Source organism: Chamaea fasciata, unplaced genomic scaffold (assembly GCF_029207755.1).
Source record: "Chamaea fasciata isolate MVZ Bird 193981 ecotype frontalis unplaced genomic scaffold, bChaFas1.0.hap1 SCAF_1, whole genome shotgun sequence".
NCBI classification, from domain to species: Eukaryota; Metazoa; Chordata; class Aves; order Passeriformes; family Sylviidae; genus Chamaea; species Chamaea fasciata.
The window spans coordinates 76,504,070-76,524,163 of NW_027094086.1; the positions used below are offsets into that span (position 1 = coordinate 76,504,070).

The window sequence follows — 20,094 nt, forward strand, 5'->3', positions numbered from 1 at the left end:
ATATCTATATCTATATCTATATCTATATCTATATCTATATCTATATCTATATCTATATATATCTATATCTATATCTATATCTCTTACTGAAGCATGCAATTAAACTACAAAATTTCCTGGTGCAGGAGATAGCAGATATCAAAAATTTATGCTTGTTGTAGGAAAAGTTAGACAGGTTCATATGAGATGGTTGTTAAAGGATTATTTAAAAATACGCAAACCACATTTAGATCCGGAAATTACACGCAAATGTTATTATACCAGGGAAGTATTTGTGGTGAGTATCATACACAATTGACGTGTTCTTACACTGTGCTTTAGGTGCCAGTTTTTGGCTACTGATGGAGTGAAGATAACTTTGATCCAGCTACAGTAAGAGGACACATGGCATTTTTATAGTCTCAGGTTTAAAAACAGAAATATGTCACTATACATTTGTGTACACTCTTTTTAAGGATTTGATGAAAATAATGTTATTGCTAGTAATATATTCCTCAGGAAAGATATGAGCTCATAGTACAACCAGTACAATAAGGCAAAACAAGAACAGTGTTGTGAGTAAAACTCAATCTATGCAGAAAAGCAAAAGAAGTTTGCAAAATTGTCAAACCCTGGGCTGCAATGACATGCATTATTCAGAGGAGCAGTGGCTGGAATATGATTCAGCTATTCAGTCACAGTTCTGGCCCTCCCCATGCTCACAGTTCTGAAAAACCCATTCAAGATCTTTTGTGTAATGACACTTTATAGACAAGGGCAACCAATAAGCAAAGAGTGAGGATGTGAGCCATGTTCACCAGCCATTTCAGTGAGTTGCACTTGAAACACGGCTATGTGGCACTCAGATGAGAGATGTTAAATCTGCTTCATTCACTTTGTTCAGGTTAGTGGCTAGTCAAATTCTTTCGCTTATCTGACAGGATTAAAGCCTTACCTGTCTTTACAGAAGATAGATTGAGTATTTTTTTTTTGCAGCAACAAGAAAGAGATATTGAAAAAATGCCAAAATTTTCTCCCTTTTGCCTAATACAATTAAATTTTCAATCAAATGCAAAATGCTAAAATGAAATCAGAAAGAGTTATGATATATTCCAAACTTCTAATTTACGTGACATTAACAAAGTAATTGTTTTTTATCACTGGAAGAAATATAGCTAAGAGAGTTACCTGACCAGGCTTTGTATTTTCACAGACGACTACATCATAATCTCTGGCAAGCTCAGGAGGATTGTCATTGACATCCAGGATTCTAACACCAACTGGAACATGGCTCACTTGCCCAGGATTGTCTGAAAAACACACAGGATGGTATTAAGCCGTTTGAAATACTCAATATTGCATGTCATCTGCAATTTAAAAGTGGTTTATTAACACAATGACTAGATGAAAACTGGATGCAGCTTGAGAAATTTAGGTAACAACATACTAAATAGAGTTTTGTTGTGCTTCATTAACTGTTTTGAAAAAAATAGCAATTAATATGAGTGAGAAGTATGTGAGTCTTAAGTCATTTAAATCAAATACAAGCTATTCTGGAAATGAAGTTGGAGGAAGCTGCTGGACTTATACTGCCACACTGTATGATAAGAAATGATCAATTTCTTGGTAATGAATTTTAAACTCTCATCACAGTATTGAATTAAATCTAATACCAAAAAATATTAAAGCATTTTTCTTTTTCACAGTTCCTTAAAGAGTTTAGAAAATAAAATGCAAATATAATAATAAAATGCATAGGTTTATATAAACTTTTCCCAAGCTTGAGTTCTGGTTTCTCACAAGTTACTACATCATTTCACACAATAGTTATTGAGTGTGGCTTTAGCAGAAGAAAAGAAAGAAAGTTTAGCAGAAGTGAGTCTGGTTTTTGCACAAAGAAAACAATGTTTAAGTACCGATGCCTTAGGCTGTGATCTGCACATTCATGAGAGCTCACCCTCAGAATGATTACACCCTCAAAATGAACAATAAATAGAATCCTTTCAATAAGAATACAGTTTCCATGATAAAATGGAAAAAAAAACCCCAACACAGTTCCTTTCAGTCTGTTACACCCGTGTTCTTACTTCTAGGATGAATGAATGTAATTTCATTTCGTTGAAAGAATTATGTATTTAAACGTTTTATAATTATCTGATAGATTCTTACTGGAGTCTGTACAAGTATCAGTTAGATGACAAACTTCATCTTACATTCACCAACTGAATGAGATTATCAGAAGACAGTAAAGTCAATCTTTCAAATGGAATAAAATGGAAGAATGGAGTATTATAGACTGACATTTCAAAAGGCATGTCTCCATGTGTGTTCATGAGAACAAAAAAAAACCAAAAAAAGCAACAAAAAACCCCCAAAAGAACCCCTCCAAAACCCCCCCCAAAACACCAAAAAACCAAACACCAAAAACAACAAAACAAAAAAACCCAAAAAATTAGTATTCCAAGCTTCATTCATGGTGAAACTTCATTCCCCATGGTTATTTTGATCATAAATAATCCCTACCATGTTTCTGTTAAAAAGGGTAATTTGTAAAATGTCTTATATTTGTCACACCTTTAATCACCTCTGCTCAGAATTCTGGGAAGAATTCACTAGACACATACTTGGCTTTAAAACCACCAGTGACGTAGGCTCACAATGAAAGAATATTTGAGAATGTTGAAGTTTATTTGACAAATGGAGAGATCTCTCCATTTCTGTTTTCTCATGGGATATTAGCAAAAGCACCTAGGTCTTAGAAGTTCCTTCAGATTTTTCACATTCTAACTAACATATGTATGTTCACATGATGATTTTAATTCACTTTTGAAACTTAGTCAATCATCCCCATAAAATATTAATAAAAAGGAGTTTAAAAAGTCAACAGGTGACTTAACTAAGAGAGGAATGCTATTCTCAATTACCATTAGCATTAGAAGTTATAAGAACATGCTCAGAAGACATTTATAGTCTTGAAAATTCCATTATCTTGCTAAAATTTTCCTTGATTTTTTTTTTCATCTTTACCCCAAATCTATGAATATCTTTGTAAGATGTGAACTAAAAGATTAAACTGGACAAGAATGAGGCTTTCTATTGCCATCTAAAAACACTGTTAGTAGAAGACTTTGAGGAAAGTTAAAGTGCTAGGGATATATAAGTGAGGGAAGAATGACACTTGGCTGTCCACTAAGTATTTGGGAGAAGGGAGCCATTTGTGTATCTTTGCTGTTTTTTCTGAAGGAAGCAATCTTCTCTCCAGGAGAAAATTTGCAGTATGAGTATTAGTAGAAAAAGATGTTTGTTCCTTTCCTTAAAGTAGGTCAAAAGATTGTGCAGAACACCACAGTCGGTATAGATTTAACTTTTCTTACTGCTCACTCAAATGTAACTTACAACTCATTTAAGTAACATCCTCTGTCAGTGTAATCAGAAAATGAAAAAAAAAAAATCCTGTAATTATAATTACAGAATATGATATCTATGGGTCAAAGCAACTTTGGTTTTGAGGCTTTATTGGGGAGGTTCGTGAACATAATTTATGAGTTTGTGAACTAGAAAGTGGTATAAATGAAAGGAAGGACAATGCACATAAAGAGAGAGTACATAAAGCATAATAATGAGCTAGAAAACAGGGATTACTGTAAAGGGTTAAAAATTAATAAATTAATTTTTGAGGAGATTCATAAATTACAACAAAGAATTTGAACATCTTAATACCACAGAAAACCTGGAAGAGCTTTAGCAAGAAAGCAACAGAAGTTGTGATTATCAGATAATCATAGGATCACTGAAAAATCTTAGTTGGAAGGACTTCTAGAGGTCATTGGTCCAGTTTCCAGCTCAAAGCAGGGCCATCTTCAAAGGTCTAAGGGGCCATAATACATCTAAGAGGAAGGGAGCGAAAAAGCAGAGAGAGCACAGGGAAGTGGGTACCACAGATAAAGGACTGCTCTGTAGGCCTGGCATGACCAAAAGAGTTAAATACTTTTGCTTCAGTACAGTGCTGCAGACCTCTTTGCCCCACCTTGAATGTGTCCTCTTGTATGCCTGTCACTACTGCCCTGAGCAATCTTACTCAGTCTGTTAGATTTGCAGTAGTTTTACAGAGAGATTTTATGGAGATCCAGAAAGTTTAGTTTTATTTCCTTTGCAGCTGTTGTGCAGTACAAAGAATGTATAAACACCTCATCAGTTTGAAAGAGCTCTTTATGCACGAGGTAATATTAGTAACTCTCTGGAAGTCAGTACCTCATGGGATCACTGACATTTGCAGGCAAATTTCCATACTTACAGGCACTCACTATAAAATGCTAATGCTACAGTATTAACACTGCTTACCAAAACAGTCTTGAGCAGTGTGCACACAACATAAATTTGCATGCAAGGCGACAGAACAGTTTATAATGGGGGAAGAGTATGAGAAGGAATTGAAGGAAATACAAGATTTTTTTTCTTTTTTTTTTTTTTTTTTTTTTTTTTTTTTTTTTAGTTTTGATTTTCATAATCAACGTATACTCCAATCTTTTTCAAGAATAAAATTCACCTGCAATCCAAACCAATCTAACAACTGGCACATTTGATAGCACATTTTTCTTAATTAGACAAATTTCTTGCAGCAGTTTGGCAGATTTCCAGTTTTAAGATAATTGATGCTGACATACATTTCAGGCCTGTGCATTACAGAATATTCTGTGTCCTATTAGCATTATGCCTCAATAATGTATTTTCCAAAGTGAATGCTCTCTGTTTTAAGAGGCAACTGAAGCAGAAATATTGCTCTGATTCACCTATGCTAGGGGCTTACTTCCTTATACTTGAGACTTTTCATAGAATAAATATTTTTTATTCCAGAGTATTACATATCTATAAAGTAAATCAATTTCATTATCAGATCTTCCATTGGCAAGTCCACTCTGAATATACAGAAGTCCCAATTTAAAGCCAATGTGAACCCATGAATCTTCTATTAGTTTCTGTGGGCAAAAGAAAGAGTTTAGAGTTTCCTATTTAAGAAGAAAGAGTTTTAATACTGTTTAATACTGTTTAATACTACTACTGATGTCTGAGAGACTTTCTTTTCACACTAAAAATTCCCACAGAGTTTATGAAAAAATTCTATCTGAATGACTTTCATAATAGAAGTGTTGACATCAACAATCTTTTGTGGGTTTGTTTATTTGCTTTTTCCTTGTTTTTGTTTTTGGATTTTTTTTTTTTTTAAGTTAGCTAACTGTAGACTGGTTCATACCTGTTCACTATATGAGCCCATTTTGACATCTTTTAAAGACTTCGCAATTCAAACCAATACTTAGGAAATTCAACTAGCTCTCTATACCATTACTTTTTAAAGGAAAGTAAAAAGGACTCATCACATTTCTCAAATAAAGATTTGTTTTAACTCATTAGAAGAAAAAACATAGATCCCAGAAGGATAAAATACACTACTGAAACAAAGCTAAAGTGATGAAAGAATGTCCAACATGCAAATGAGAGTAGCACTATTAATAAAATACTGTGTTTAATTCAGGATGGTAAAAATGTGATAAACTAAATTTTCTGGCAAGGAGAAGATTATGCAGAATCAAAGAATAAATGTAATGTTCCAGTCTTCTTTTTTTAAGGAAGTGAGTACTTCTAAATAATGTTACCTGAAGATGGCTAGCAAATGTTTTTAATTTTCTCTTGCAGCAAAATTTAACTTTTTACTGATGAACAAAGCTGAAGGCACTGCTCACTTTTCTTGTATCACAGTAATAGTGATAGCAGCAACAACTACAGAAGCAATAGTAATAACCATAACACTACAGTAGACTGAAAACATTTAGACTTTTCAAGCTGGAAATCATCTCTTGCCTTAATGCAAGCAAAATTCCCACAGATGATGTTGGTGTTGACTGCCTGATTAGAACAGGGCACCACAAAACATACTGGTTCTGTGTCTGGAAATGCCCATTTTGAGATTTCTGTCACAAAGCTTCAAATGAGGAAATAAATGCCATATGATTCCAAATTCTATCCCTTCTCTGGGGCCCCACCTTGGTAGGTAAGAAGAGCCATACCCTACCCCATTTTCATATGAAAAAATAGGAATATTTTCATCACAACTCTTCCCAAAAAAAACCAACAGAAGAAAATCCAGCTTGCCTAGAATCCAATGACTAAACCAATATAAACAGGGAATAAGCATTGAAATTGGAATTTGAAGCATCATTTCTTGAACACAATGGAGAACTAACTGCCTCTCAACAATTGTTGGAATTTTTAAATAGTTTTTTTTTCTGTAGGTTTTTCCATATTGCATTGATAAGCACATTTAAAATTACAGCAGATGCTACTACATCCGTGTGATTTTTGAACACTTCCAGGAATTTTTATTCCACCACTTCTCTGGACAGCTTGTTCCAATGCCTGACCACCCTGCCAATGAAGAAATTTTTCCTAATATCAAGATGAAATCTCCCCTGGTACAACTTTAAACCATTTTCTCTTGTCGTTTCACGTGTTACTTGATAGAAGATGCTAAGTCCCACCTTGCTGCAATCTCCTCTCAGGTGGTGGTAGAGAGCAGTAACATCTTCCCTGAGCTTCCTTTTCTCCTGGCTAAATGGTTGGATTCAATGATCCTAGAAGTCTTTCCCAACCTTGATGATTATATGATGCTATAAATTCATATTGCTGTGATGCATTAGTAGGCAGCTTGCCAAAGCTGAAAGTAAACTTTGTATCCTTGGTAAGTCTGGACAGGGTACTAGTACTGTGTCCTGCTTTCACCAGTAAAAAGATAGCAGATATCCAGGTCCTCGTCACTACACCATCACCAACACAGTCTCAAAACTCAGACCCTGTAGTTTTGTTTTTACAATCTCCTTCAATCTCTGTCAGAATTAGGGAAATTCTTTTGTGGCAGGTTCTGTTTCTTGGAAAAATAAAGTAAATGTCACCTATACCAAAAGTCTTTTTGAAACTGAGCTAGCAGGCAGATTGCAAGTGAGGTCAAATATAAAGAATGAATGAGATTTTTTTTTTTTTTTCCCCTGGTGAAGGCAGGGTTTCTGGTAACAGTTTTATTTCTGTTTTTGCAATCTATCTATAGAGGTAATCATAAATATAGAAAACAATACAAAAGACAATATTTCCCTCTAATGATATTAAAATTTAAAAAGTAGTGGATTTCATTGTTTAATTCTATTCTCTATTGCTACAAAAAATGATTAGTTTTGAAAAAACCCAGAGACCAAAAATCACTGTGAGTACATTTTATATTTATTTTAAGAAAGAAATAATTTCAAAGAAATACTGAGGCACAAATCCGGCAACAAACTTACTGGTATTAAACAATTTTCCTGCTGTCCACCAGATGGAAATGATTAAGAGTTTATAAAACTGCAACAGCATTTTGTTCTGATTTAGATTCCTAAAAATATTGTAAAGAAAATATTGTCTAAAAACTAATTATTTGAAAAAAGCTATTAGAGTTATTCTTGGTTGTGTGGAAAATTTTAAAATAAGAAAATAAATTGACACAAATTCTTGTTCTTTTCTTTTAGTGTTGTATGCCAAGAAGTTATTCCTCCAAAGACTTATTTTCTTCAGCCAATGCATATGTTTCCTTCATGTATTTCACAATAAACATAAATTAATTGTGTCTTTTTGTCTTTTGATTTCACTTTTTGTAAAATAAATCAGCTTGTCTCTTAATAGCATTAACAGAAATACTATGTATACTTTATATCCCCCTCTAGCTTCAGTTATCCTTCTCCATATGACAGCCTCGTGTAGTGCTGTCAGGAGTAATATATTTTAATAACCTACCCAAATCTTAGTAATTTCTTTCCTGCAAACATAAAATGTGAAAAAAGAACTGTCAAATTCTTCTCATAACTTGCTGTTTAATGAAGGTAATACGGGGAGCAATATCCTTGTGAGTCTAAAGAACAGATACAACCACACCTCACTATAACAATACACTTTATCTGTTTATTTGAGGTAACTATAGGGCTTTCATTATTCAGCATCTCATGAGGTTTTATATTTCACTGCTACATATTATTAGTTGTCTCTGTGAATCCTTTTTTTTCTCTGAATTATGTAACTGTATCTTTCTGTTATTGTTTTTTACCAAGACTTATTAAAAACTACTTATAACTAGAAAAGGCTTTTAACTCTAAGTCTCTTAAAATAAGTGTTCCAAACTTTTATTCTTGTGAGTTATCCTGACTTTTCACATATTTAAATTCTGAGCAGGGTTTGTTGGCACTCTATTAAAATGTGCCTGAAAGTTATTTCTTTGAGTAATTTTTTGCAATGACTTTTTCCTGGTATCCTTTCCTTACCATACAGTACCCTGGGGCATAGGGTACTATAGTTGCATAGGTTGTCAATGAAGTACTGTTCTAACTCAACACTGTGGTATTTCTTACCCTGAAGTTCATATAAGGAATACATATGGCAAAGTAAATACAGAAGATGTATAAACAAATATATTTGTTTTGTTGGGTCTTTTCCCCAATATCTGATTTTTTTAATGGCTTGGAGATTTCTGGGGTTTTTTATTGGGTTTGGTTTTTTTTTTTTTTTTTTTTTTTTTTTTTTTTTTTTTTCAGTAAAATCAACTGCATAATGATGTCTCTTCAGTATTTTGATTTCTAATCCATTATGACTTCAAAGTTCTGTATATACAGTATCCTTTCATGTGGTCATTTTTTGCTGTCTCTTGATAGGATTTCATTAAGTCTAGGGGAACTGACAGAAGCTGACATGAAACACTATTATATCAGTTCTCCTGTTCTATACAGTCTCTCCACATCTTTACAAATTAGGAACACTTTATTCACCCTTCAAGCACAAGTTTTTTCACCTATTGTATTCAAGTTGGTCTTTTTAGAAAATTGTGGAAAATGGCCTGATCTTGCATTTGCAGCCACTGCAGAGCATTTTGGAGACACTCAGGAGTGCCACAACTCAATCCCCAAACTGCTGATGATCTAATAAATCCAAAAATCCATTCTACACACTGATATGATAACCAGCTGCAGAAGAGAAATATGTGAAAACTTCCCAGTAGATGGTATCTTTAAAATATAAGCACTTATCTTGCTTCTAAAAATCACATTTCTTATTAGAAGCACAGTTATTATCCATCTAAATGTCCAGTATGTTTTGAAGTCCAATAATCTTATAACATTAACGTCACCTGAAAAATGTATCAAGATGCTGTTTTGCTCTGTTTTCTTCTTTTATTTTCTCTTCCACAATAAAAAAAAGAAAAAAACCCAACAGTTCCCAGTATCAAAAAAATCACAGAATCATTGATTTTGAAGGTGCCTCCATAGATCTGCAAGTCCAAGTCATCTGCTCAAAGCTGGATCTACAGTGTACATTGCTCTGGGCCATGTCCAGTTTGGCTCTGAATGTCTCCAAGACAGAGAATCCACAACCTCTTAATGTGACCTGTTCCAATTTTTGATCAATCTCACAGTAAAACCATTTTTATTATTTGGTTTAAATGGAATTTTCTGTACTTCAGTTTGCGCACATTGCCCCCTGTCATTTTACTGGATACTATGCAGAAAAGTCTTTCCTCATGCTGATCATCTTTAATCATCTCTTAGGCTCCCCCTAACAGTTACTTAAACACACTGATAAGCTCCTTCTGAGCCTTCACATCTCCAGGCTGACCAATCCCAGCTTTTTCAGCCTCTCCTCATATGAGAGATACTCCAGTCTTAATGATTTCATGCCCCTTCATTGCACTTAGTCCAGTATGTCCATGTCTCTTTTGTACTCAGGAGCCCAGATCTGGGACCATTCTCTGTGTGGCCTGACCAGGGCTGTAAAGAGGGGAAGGATCACCTCCCTCAGCCCGCTGACAACAGGTTTTCTCACCCAGTGCAGAATGGCATTGACCACCTTTGCCACAATGGCACATCACTGGCTCATGTCCAGCTTTCATCCAGCAGGATCTCTACCACACCCTTCTTTCAAAAACTGCTCACCTGCCTGTTGTCCCTGCATGTGAACTGGTGCACAGGATTATTCCACTGCAAGTGCTGGACTTTGTATTTCCTGGTATTAAATCTTTATTCACCATTTAATTTTCCTGTTATTAAATCTCTTTTCATTTCTTGTTCACCCATTTCTCTGGCCTGTTTAGATCCTTCTGGTTGTTAATATGACAGTCTGATGTATCAGCCATTACTCCAGATTTGTGTCATTTGCAAACAGAGTGAGAGTGGCTGAGACAGCACTCTGTTCCATGTACCACATCATTAATTAAGCGATGAGAGTATTGTATCCTGCATAAGCCACCAGGAGTACTTCCTAGTGACTGGACTCCAGCTACAATTTGGGCTGCTGGTTACAGCCCTTTGAACCTGCCATTCCAGACAATTTGCAATTCACTTCACCCTTCATTTATCTAGCTCATTCTTCTACGTGTCTTGTTTTTACATGAATCTCTCTCAATCTTCCTTAATTCTTACCTACTAGGAAGGTAATTTTGGAATTTAAATCACTTCCTATCATTGAGTCCTATCATTATAATGAATTCTAATTGGAAGATTCTATGCTATTCCTTAAAATAGTTCAGCCTTAAGTTTTTCCACTTCCAAAGGGACAGACTGTATTCTCAGTATTATTATGACTGCATTTCTTTTCTCTAAATTAGTCTTTCATCCGTTCTAAAACATTGTGCATTTGCTCTGTACTTTCCTATTCTCATTACTCCTGTCAAGGCTTGTACAAAAAACCTTCACTAGAGTTAAGCAAATGTGTATTCTCCCTCTTTCAAACAGACGTTTTAATTTTTTTTCAAAAAATTCTGAGAAGTTAATCAAATGGTGATAATTCCACGTGAATCTGTATTTTAAAGTATTACTACTACTAAAGTACTACTACTTCTTCCCTCTGCCCCAGATTTACTCTCTAGATCCTTCAATACAAACTATAGTACTACTTATCATCTTATTCCCTAATATCACAAAGATATTTCAGGAAGAAACAGCACTGAAACAATCAAAGTAGACGCTTATAGACATGAAAATTCCACTCTTCCTCCCTGTATGCTGCTGTTTAAGAACAATGTATGTTAAAGAAAGATTTCCTATCCACTCTTATAATAATGGTGTGCTTTAAGAAGTAAGAGCACAAACAGAAAAAAAAAACCAAAAAACCCTGTTGATTATTACATCAGCATTACTCCCACAGAGCAAAGTGGTAGAACTTCCTCAAATTTCAGAGAGGACATTTGACCAGTGCAGACAGTATATACCACACAGACAGATGAAAAGTGAAAGTAAATGTCTTATGAAAGGTTCAGAAAGAGTAAGGCTGAAGCATGAAGATATCATACATTTGGGGGTAGAAATATAATGTCAATTCTAAATTTTATTTATGTAAAATAGTGGCCAGTTACAAATAGTAGCCAAAAGGATTATGGGTAGAAACTGAATTCTATCAGTGAAATGTAGCATAAAGTCAAGAGAGGAAAACCCTTCAAGAAACTAACTATAATCAACACTTCATGCCCCCAGAGCATCTCTTGTTGAAGGAATTCGATCTTTATGAGCCTTACACGTTCTGCGGGTTTCTTGGTCAAGCAAATGGTGCCAGAAACTGCAAATGTCTTCTACTATGTGGTAAATTTGAGGAATAACCACCCCCACAGCTAAATAACACTTTGGTCATAGCCTTTGACTGATATTTCAGCTTTAATCTGAGTTCTGCTATACCTTGTGCTAGAACTTGAAAGCAAAAGCCATATAACTAGATATGGGATAGATAGCACTAAAAGGAAGAGCTTTGGCAATATACAACATATGCTTCTTGCTCTACCATAAATTCAATTATTAAGTTCACAATGGATTTGGAAGAGAACAACAGTGTTGTAATTTCCAAATTACTGCAGATAAGAAAATGGTTGAGAAAGTAGACTCAAGGAAAGGCTGTCTGTCATTTAGGCCTGTCATTCTGTCTATCATCCATCTCTTCTTCACTACTGTCTCTTCCTTTTTTCATAAATGAATTGTTTTTCCAATTGACACTACAGATTTACTTTTTTTTCCAACCCCAGCTTTAATAGTAATAAAGGCAGTGTATGGGACAAAAAAAATCAGATCTCTGTTTTCCTGTAACAAATTAGACCTGAAAAGGATAATTCTAAGCAGAGTATCTAAAAAAAAAAAACCAAACCAAACACTAAGAAAAAAAAAGAATAATTCTTATATCTGTTATATTATTATATATATGAATGTATTTTATTAAATCTGTTTTAAAACTAAAACAGATTTCCATTCTGTTTTAGTTATAAAGATAATCCTCCATCTTCACACTATTCTCAGCATGATAAATGTTCTAGTACTCTTTTGATTATGTGAAACAAATAATGTGGAGAAAGCTACGTTTAAGTTTTATGCTATTGGGGTTTCTTTCTGTAAAATAATTATATTTCAGTGGTTTCCAAAAAAGGACTCATTACTACTCCTTTTTTCAGCGTCCCAATGTAGCTTTTAAATCTTTTATTTTTTTGAATTACAATATTCACTTGTTTATGATTAGGATTACTTATATTTTATTTCATGCTGAATTGAAATAGCACACTTTATATATGACAACACTATCACGCACACAGGATTGTTAATATTTACTTTTTCAAAGAGCTAATCATAAAATTCTAGATCTTATTTTTTACTATAGAAAAGTACTTAGCCCAAAATGTCAATTTAGTTGTGAATGTAGGTACAATAATAAGAAACAATTTGTTGTTTTTATGAAATACATTCATGTTGAAGTGCACCTCCACACCTGAGTAGGTGTTTCCATATTAGGAAAAGAGTTTAAGTTACCCCCCTGGAACTTCTAAGGAAGAAGAACCAGAACCTTCCATGCTCTTCTCACGGTAATCGGCTCAGTGCCAGGACAAAGACGTCAGTTGGATCCTTGAGTTCTTCCTCAAGGAATGTAGCTGTTTTCTCTTGGGCAGCAGGCAAAAAAAAACCCCTAAATTGTTGAGTACTTAAAGAGAGAATACGGAGATTCTTGGGGCTTTTTTGGCGTGTCTTAACAGGTGCAAGGAACATCTCTGCACCTTGCACTGCTTTTACTCTTTTGTTCTGTGTGGTTTGTTATTTTTTTCTTTAATGAAAACCTTTTTGCTTTTTCAAAACACCTCTGATCAAGCCGTCTTGCTAATTATTGTTAAGCCATTTCTGGGAAGTTTCTGGTCCACCCTCAGAGCTTGATACACCTTTGTGGGGCTAAAAACATACTGGCCTCATGCAGCCTGTATCACATTCATGCTGTTTATATTGTATCATGTGCTAGTGCTGTAGTGGCAGAAAAGATTAAGTTTCAACCTAGAGATGAAACTGATGGAAGCAGACCAGGCTCAACAATGTCAGTGGAACCTGTTAGAGGTAAAACCTGTGCTTTATCATAAAAAAAAAAAAAAAAAAAAAAAAAAAAAAAAAAAAAAAAAAGGAAAATGAATATACATAAAAGCATTTCACAGTTTTGATCAAAATCACTGCCACTGAAAAATGGTATCATGAAAATGCTTAGTAGGACTGAATCTAACAATCCAAGATAGGACTTTTTCTTTCTTCATTTGCCTTGTTGAGTTTTTAAAGTTAAAAGCTTTTACTGTGGAAAAAATAAAGACCCTGTAGTAAAAAGGTTGACCGAAAAGTTCTTTAAATTCTCCTTCCTCAAGTAGAAATATTTGTCTCAGACGACTCAGCCAGATGGTTTTTGGTCTTTGCAGGGCTTATCTGAGGCAACAGAAACTCATCAAAGTTAGAGGACTTAAAAATGCACAGGTAAGTATTTATTGTATCTTTACTTGGCAATTTACCTATTAAACGGCCAGAGAGATAATCAGAAACTACAAAGCATCTGTGAAGTATAAATTAACATGGGAATACACTAAAATAGTTGATAGTAGATACACGAAGGAAAGATTAATTTCTCAGACAGCACTAAATAGTCTTAACTTCTAAGGCATATGAATTGTGAAACACAAGTGGGACAAGATGTTGATTTTAGGACATTGCATGCTTAGAAATGTTGCTGGGTAAGTTGGCAGCCTTCTGTCCCATGCAGAGAAATGTGGCAAATTTATACAGGTAGAATCACATAGGCATGTGGCATTTTGTTTAATTGTTACATGGAGTTAGAGTATTCACACACAGAGAGAAAACTCTCCTTTATCCAGACTAGCTAAAAACCCACTGGTGTTGAAAGGAACATACCACATTAAGGTCATCTTTCTTAAAATCTGAGAGTGATTATTTTCCTTTCTAATTTTTATTTTTCATACTATGTGCCAAATAAATTATTTACCTATCTCAGAAGCAGCCACTGTGATGTTGTACCAAGGTGTCTCCTCTCTGTCAAAGATCTTGGCAGTCTTAATGGTCCCAGTACTAGCATCAATGGTGAAATACCTATCTTCTTCTGTGTTATGATCAATGAAATATCTATGGAGAAATATAACAATAAATATATATTCATTGTAGTATATGTAATCCAAAGTAACAGAAAGTTATATAATAATATTATTTTCAAGCTTTTAAAATCATAGACATTTAAAAAACAAAATCTGTAATTTGTAGAAACCCAAAGTAACACCATATTTCATTACTTTCATAATGTTTTATTTCTTTTGATACATAACAATATTTCCACTGTGAGTCACAAAGATATAAATTGCTAACAGGTAGCATTTTGCACAGCAGTATACAACCCTGTCAAAGGTAAGATACACATGTATTTTGACTAAAAATCAGGAAATGGAAAAGCAGAAAAGAAAGCAGATACTAAGATATTATTCAGCTTCTTTGCCTGTCACTGCAAACCAATGTGATTAGCCTCAGTTCCTGCATTGAAGCATGCCTCTCTGACATGTGGTCGATGACGAGATGACACATAAGTCATTTGGAACACAACCATTACAAAGTACAGAACCAGAAGCATCTGGTTCCCAGAGCAGCCACTGACAGTACCCTAGAAGCAAAACTAAACTTCCCTGCTTTACTCCCTTGGCTTCCAGGCACTTTGCCTAGCAAGAAAAGTAAAAGCCTTGAAGTGGGTAATAGAAGCAGAGGGAAAGAACACAAAAGAAGTGATTGACAAGACTTTTTTTTTTTTTTTTTTTTTTTTTTTTTTTTTTTTTTCAGAAAGCTGGAATAATCTACAATGGCTTTAAAAAAATGAAGCAATTACAGAACCCTTCCAAGCCTTCTTAACTAACACCAGAAAATACAAGAAAAAAAGAAAAACAAGTATTTTATATACCATAATGAATTTCCCTGATAATTTGTCATCCCTGCTTGCTTTCTTTCTGTGAAATTCCATATACATTTAATATATGGAAGGCATATAAAAGTCAAAAATTATTTATTTGTCCCATCAAATTGCTCTTATTTTTACATCACCAGAAGTGTAATTCCTAGCTAGTGAAAAGAGTGGCACACATAAAAATTGCCAAGCGCAAAACATTTAAAAATAAGTTTTATTTATCTCACCATGAACTTATTTATACCAGCTGTGTAAGCAAAAAGCAAACAAACAACATTTAATTGGATAATATATTAAAGGCACAGATGATATAAAAAGGTAGAAGAAAGCAAGCAGAAGTAGAAGGGAAAGCAGAAATCTGAGTGAGTCACCTTAACTGGTGAAAGGATTGTACACTCAGTGGAAAAGCCAGATAGGATTTGGTTACTTAGAGTAGATCTTCCTTACCGAACCCACCTCTCCCACCTGAAGAAGTATTTACATCTGCTTTACATGTACTATCTTGTCTTGTGGAACTCCAGATTTTCTTACTGTGCCTCAAGTCTTTTCAGCAGCTAAAGAACCATAGTTCAGTCACTGAAAATCAAAGCAGTCAAAGCTAGGATAGAATATCTTTCTTTTTGCCTGTTGTCCATCTTACCTTTCAACATCATGAAGAGTGAAAGCCCTGCTCTATGACTGTGGGAGTAGTTGGAGAGACTGCAGACCTTAGTTCCTACTCATTTTATGTTTCTATGGCACAAGGATTGTCCTAGCTGTTCCCCACAAGCTAATTCAGAACCTATTGTGCAGTTAATTATTACCAACACCTGAGAATACTTCATTTCAAAATACACCAGAAGTACTCAATAATGACATTTCGGATGTGCAAGATGGCAGCTCAAGTTGCTTCAAACAAGTGAACTAACAAGATCTTGATTATGTAGGTGATGGGGCAATTTTTAAGAGTTTAAATCAGGAATTTTTTTTTCAGAGGACATTGTGCAGTGTATTGCTAACTGAATGAAAATAAAAAAAAACCACCAAAACAAAACAGTGATGTTGACAGAAAAAGAACAAAAAAGTAAGTGAATCTGTGCACAGAAGTCATTGCAGACACACTTCTGAAAGTTGGTAGAGTTCTCCATGCTTGGTAAACTCAGGAGAGGAATGAAAAGAAAACTGATGAACTTTCATCAGTCATTGACCATGAAATGCTGGATAGTGCAGACATCCAAAGAAATTTAATTTGTTTTGAGGAATATTGGAATCCTCTAAGGACACATCACAAAAAAAAAAAAAAAAAAAAAAAAAAAAAAAAAAAAAAAAAAAAAAAGAACAAAAATGGACCACACAATTATTTTCTTGGCATTATTTTATGTGGCCCCACTTGTACAAGCTGTATGCACTTCCTTGAGACTGTGCTAGTCTCAGTTGGAGAAGTTGTATCTCCCACATCCATGACCTGTAACTATTTACAAAAACTTGGAGACAGAGTGGTATCAACCTCTAAAAATCCATAAAGCTGCCATATTTGCTACAGAGTCATGTTGACATCTGAACTTTGTCCAGAAGATACTTGCTTCAGGTGTAGAAAAGCCCCCATGCTTTATACCTTATGCTTGGAAGCCAAGGAAAACTGAGCTAGGAAAAAAAGTTGGAATGTTTTGATCATACTAGTATTAACACAGAAATAATGAACGTTTGGTTGTGTTGGGCAAGATACAGCTAAGATGCCCAAACATCTTTTACATGATGAACTAGGAAGTTAAGAGAGAAATTATGGGAAGCATAATTGTCCTTCAGCTTTCTTGGAGACCTTTTACTGGTAGAGCTTACAATCAGTTACATGATGATAAAACTTAACTACTTCTCTCCTAGTATAGCTTTGTTTTCCTTGACTCTAGGAGTCTCCTGAAAACAAGAATTATTTTCTGAAAAAAAGAAATCAAATATTCTTTCCTGACCTGTTCTTATGGAATATGTACTGCAAACCCAAATCGGTTTATAGTACAAGTCTCGTCCCTGCAAACATTCATTACTCTGGACACTGTTTGCATATTATCAACATCAGGCACAGTGACTGTTCTGTTAGTCACTATTGTGCTGACCACAGAGCCATAAAAATAGGGCTATGTATTATTTGTAGACAGTAGCTTAAAAATACACAGAATTTCATATTGGGTTTCAATGAGGAAAAAAACCTTAAAGCAATATGAATACCTAGCTGCTTTTGTGTGTATGAGACTTATAACAAAACCTTTGCGCTTCCTCTGAGCAAAGTACTGAACAAAAAGAAAAATATCTGTCCCAAAAATGAAGCTTGTATATAAAAACTGATGTTTGGTTTTCTGATGAATTGTGATAATTTAATGATTCATTTTCATAAACATATTGTAAAAGATGGCATTTTTTCTTTTTTAATATGATCACTTTTTTTCTAAGTCAGTTTTTTAAGTGTGTTCCACAGAAGCTCAAATATCTGTCTAAAGAACTTTGGATTGGGTGAATAACTTCCATTGTATTTTCTGTGTCATTAATGAAAACCAAAATAATCCTGTGGTAACTTGTTGTACTAACACTTTTGCTTCCAATGATGCTAGAATAATGATTATCCACATTAGCACTTCCCTTTCATATGCTAACTTTTGCATACAGTTTGAAATATTCCCAGATTGACAATTCTTTTCTTCATCAATTAATAAATAATAGGGTGGTACTTTCTTAGGTTTTCCCATTATTAAAATGTTCAGTTCTCCTCCATTACTCTAGATTCTTCCTTAAAATTGTTTTGTGCATCATATCAAAAGCAGCCATTTGCACTTCTCTGTTCCCCAACCTTCATGAATGTGTCAGTAAAACAAGTTACCAGTTACAGTCCTTCCCACATGGTAGAAACCCTAGTAATGGTAGTTCTGCTTCCAACTGCTTTAAAGATAATTTGTACAAGAGCTCTCTTGGTAAGGCAGCTCATTTTCGTCATATAAGAGGACATTTAGAACAAGTTTCATTGCTTTTACAAAATGCTGAAAAATTTAGACCCTCATAAATTCTAGTCACTCATTTATTGACATGCTGAGAATAGAGACCAGATATGTTCATAAGTAGAGCACATTCTAGAGCAAATGATGCTTTACTTACGCTTCTGAATTCATCTAATCTGATTTTAAAAAATTGCTTTCATCTGGATAATAGTGGCAACAGGCACAGTCATTCCCTTCTGCTCCTACCCTTCCCTCCACACGTACTGGATCTGCTTTTTGATGCTTTTTCTAGACCACAAAAAGATATAGTGCAAGTTTTGAATTTCAAAAAATGATTTCAAAAGACATTTTTCACCTTAACTCATTTGATGGTTTCTGCTCACTTAGAATGCATTAATTCAAAAATTAATTTAAAACATCCATTTGAGATATTTATTTATAGACATTTACTCATGACAATGCCATGTGACTTAGCATGCTCATAACCACTGCACATTAAATCAGCACATCAGAGCTGCATGGCACATGCTGATAAAAAGACTTAATAACAAGTCATGCCTAGATAAACAGCTCTCCAAAAACTGTTTACATGCAAACTAGCAACAGAAACCAATCTGAAAGAAACTTCATTAAAAAGTATCATGAATATAAAAAACTTAATAGTCATAGTATCTGAAGATAATCTGAAGGAAGTTAAATACCAAAACTGAATCCTGCTACCACTGAGAAATGCAACACATGCCACCTTTTTATTAGGCAGTGTCAGTGAATGCAAGTGCATTCCCAGCTTCATCCATACCCTTCTGACCAAAGCAAGCCACTGACTCCTCTGGCTTCATCTCTTACTTTCTGCCTTTTAGTGAAGCAATGGGTCAGTGATGACAGATATTCCCCCCATTTTTGCCAAAAACTAAAAGCATTTGAGTCAATTAGGAAATAAAGAGAAATATATATGAATGATGGCCCTTGGGCAGAAGGTCACTATGGAAGATATAAATCTGCTTTTAGTATCAAACCTGAAAGACTCTACTAATGCAAAGACTACTTAAAATGGAGAAAAAATTCAAAGGTGCTAAAGTAGTTTATAAATCCAAACCTTTTAAGAGGGGTTCTGAAGCTAAAAGGCATAAACATCTTCAGAATCTCTCTACCTACTTTATTGTCTGAATATTAACACCAGTTTATCACAGGATAGACAACTGGTTTAGTCTGTTACTGTTCTGGTATGGCTCCCTTTAGTTACTGTGTTTTAAGGATGAACCTTGAGTTTGAACTTTTAAAATAGTTTCAAGATTTTAAGTTGTCTCTTTCTGCTTTTAATCAAATCTTTTACTTATCTTTTCATGATGCTATTTTTCATTTATTACCATATTTATCAACGGCAAAAATGAACTCTGTTACATATTTCTACCCTGGCTACAAATCTCATACTGATAGTGAATTTCTAAAGACACATTTCAGCCAGATATGAATTCAAAGATCACAGTGCTTCCTTGGACTTTTGTTTTGAGACATTAGCAAATAGTCAGTTCTCACATAAAAAGTTAATCAGGTTACAAAGAATTACTGAAAGAAAGTCCATAGGAAGGTAGCAGAATCTTGTCCAACTATATCTTTAAAGACTTATCAGTTAAAAGTCAAATGCCATTATAAGAAAACCTGTTCAGCTAAAAATTTAAGCAAGAACCTTTCTCAGAAAGAGAGAGATTTAAAGTAGAGAAATTTTTATTTCGTTTCATAAAATATTTTAGAAAAGGAAGAATAAGCACCTGCATAGAGTGAGAGAAGGAGGCATACAATGACAAAGAGTAAAAGAACCAACCAGCTACAATGCTCTGCATTTGACCAGCTGGAG

General features: G+C 34.4%; 1 protein-coding gene across 2 annotated transcripts in view; it reads right to left on the reverse strand.

Annotated features, from left to right (window-relative positions):
* CDH18 (cadherin 18) overlaps positions 1 to 20,094 on the reverse strand; it is a 159,842-nt gene that overhangs the window by 18,704 nt on the left and 121,044 nt on the right. For both annotated transcript variants that reach the window (XM_066186460.1, XM_066186452.1), the window contains exons 7-8: positions 14,320 to 14,456; positions 1,168 to 1,289 (exon numbers count right to left, since the gene is read on the reverse strand). In XM_066186460.1, coding sequence (XP_066042557.1) covers positions 1,168 to 1,289; positions 14,320 to 14,456 — 259 coding nt within the window. The remainder of the gene's footprint in view (positions 1 to 1,167; positions 1,290 to 14,319; positions 14,457 to 20,094) is intronic.